The 1,960-nt window shown below is 49.7% G+C and overlaps 1 protein-coding gene across 1 annotated transcript in view; it reads right to left on the bottom strand.

The window, feature by feature from the left end:
- Positions 1-1,757, bottom strand: part of gucy1a2 (guanylate cyclase 1, soluble, alpha 2) — a 107,372-nt gene extending 105,615 nt beyond the window's left edge. Inside the window, exon 1 of the mRNA XM_078402494.1 lies at positions 1,229-1,757. Coding sequence (XP_078258620.1) covers positions 1,229-1,426 — 198 coding nt within the window. The 5' untranslated portion in view covers positions 1,427-1,757. The remainder of the gene's footprint in view (positions 1-1,228) is intronic.
- Positions 1,758-1,960: the final 203 nt, after the last annotated feature.

Here is a 1,960-nt window from a genome sequence, read left to right as displayed (position 1 = left end):
AGTGAACACATCATTCATTGAGGTTATTGGTACAGCAGGTGCAGGTTATTATTGATAAATTAAGGACGGTTATGGAGATAACTGTTTTAAAGACGAGGCGTTCATTTGGTAATGCCCTGCAATAGCAACGCATCGCTTAGATAAAAGGCGGCGTTCTCTAAATGGATTAGACGGTCAAAAATCAAAGACGCTGGCTGGAATGAGCACAATCGCTACCATCGCCGATCAGAGTTGGGGTGGGGATGATACTAAAAAAAAGTTATTCTGAAGCATTGGTTATGTCAGTGCACCTAAATGAAAAGGCGAATGAAAAGACACTTAAAACGTCAAGGTGGTCAACGTGAGATTGTACAGAACTGAATGGTTAATACAGCTAAACACACAAAGTGCTGGAGGGACTCAGGGTCAGGCAGCATCTGTGTGTATGGGGGAGGGGGGATTGGACGGGCGACGTTTTGGGTCGCGACCCTTCAGATCTCATCTAATATCAGTATCGTTCATCTTGTGCGTGGATTTGATGACGAGGGGAAGCCGGAAAGCCTCTTTAAAGATCGCGGGTTATCGCTATTTCTAAAAATACTAAATCTCAGATCGAGTTTAATTAGAAAAGACTTGCCTCTATAACGTGACGGGTTCGGGTCTCCAATTGACAATAATAAACATATCTCAAACTTTTCCCCGTACGAAATAGAGGCGCAGACAGTCATACACTACGTAAACAGTCCAACTGGTCTCTGCCGACCAAGATGCCCCTTTGCCCTAAAGGTCCCATTTGCCCTGGGCTTGAAGAACGGTCCATTCTCTCCAGAGATGCTACCTGACTCGCTGAGTTGCTCCAACACGTTGTGTCTTATTTTTTTGTAAACCGGCATTTGCAACTCCTTGTTTCCACATTTCCCCATTTGGTCTATTTCCCTCTAAACCTTCCCTGTCCATGTACCCGCCCAAGTATATTTTAAATGTTGTTATAGTGCCTGCCCCCAACTACCTCCTCTGGCAGTTCGTTCCAGATAGCCACTGATTAACAAAAGACAGACTAACAGGCGGCCACTCGTCTTGCCCAAAGAGTGAGCCTGAAACATTCGGGGAGGGTGTCAGGCACCTGAGAGGTGGAATGGTTTGCACAGAACAAGTAACATTCAGAACGTGACAGCGGCAAGAGGGGTTGCCTGGCATGTAAAGTGAGAAAGATGAAGCAGTGGTGGAATATGTATCGTGTTCTCTTTACCGTGGGGAAGACAAGTTTCCGGATGCTCGCCCCTAGACAGTCCAGGTTAACGCGCCGGCGGGCTGCCGATCTGCTCCCCGAAACAGAGCTCTTCCCATTCAACATCCGCGAAAAGGGGCAGCCGGCATCCTCGGGGCTCTCGGGGTAATCCGAGCTGGTGGAGCTGAACGATTCGGACGAGATCTTCCTGCCAGACATTCTGGTCAATGGTGCACATCAGCGTGTCAAGGCGCCGAACCCGAAGCTGCGCCGTGCACCGCTGATGTCGCCGGTTCATCCATCGCCCAGGGCTTCCGAGCCGATCAGAGCGACCTACCTACCTCCCCGCTCTCCAAACCCCCTTCCTCTCCTGCTTCTCTCTCCGAGAACAAACATTTTTAAAGCTCACGGTCGCTGCGATCACGTGCTTTCAGACGTGGTTAATGCCGCCCCAAATTGCCCTTAAAAGCCGCGGTGACACGGCTTAAGGGACAGCGGCAGAGCCTTGCCATGTAAATATCCCCACATCACATGGAGGGAGCCGGCGGACCATGCCAGGCTCTGGCAGTGTCTTGTCGCCCAATACCAACACATTAGTTTCCTCCCACGTACGCAGGGGGTTGTTTGATGTGCCATTAATAACAACACCACAAACACAGAGATGCAGCACACAGCGGCGATGCTTCAGAGGAAGATTGGCGGGCAGTCAAAATGCAGAAACAAGGAACTGCAGATGCTGGTTAAACACAAAAG

The sequence above is a fragment of the Rhinoraja longicauda genome, chromosome 7 (assembly GCF_053455715.1).
Source record: "Rhinoraja longicauda isolate Sanriku21f chromosome 7, sRhiLon1.1, whole genome shotgun sequence".
NCBI lineage: Eukaryota > Metazoa > Chordata > Chondrichthyes > Rajiformes > Arhynchobatidae > Rhinoraja > Rhinoraja longicauda.
The sequence above is the reverse complement of the archived record's forward strand: the minus strand, read 5'-3'. Positions and strand labels throughout refer to the sequence as shown.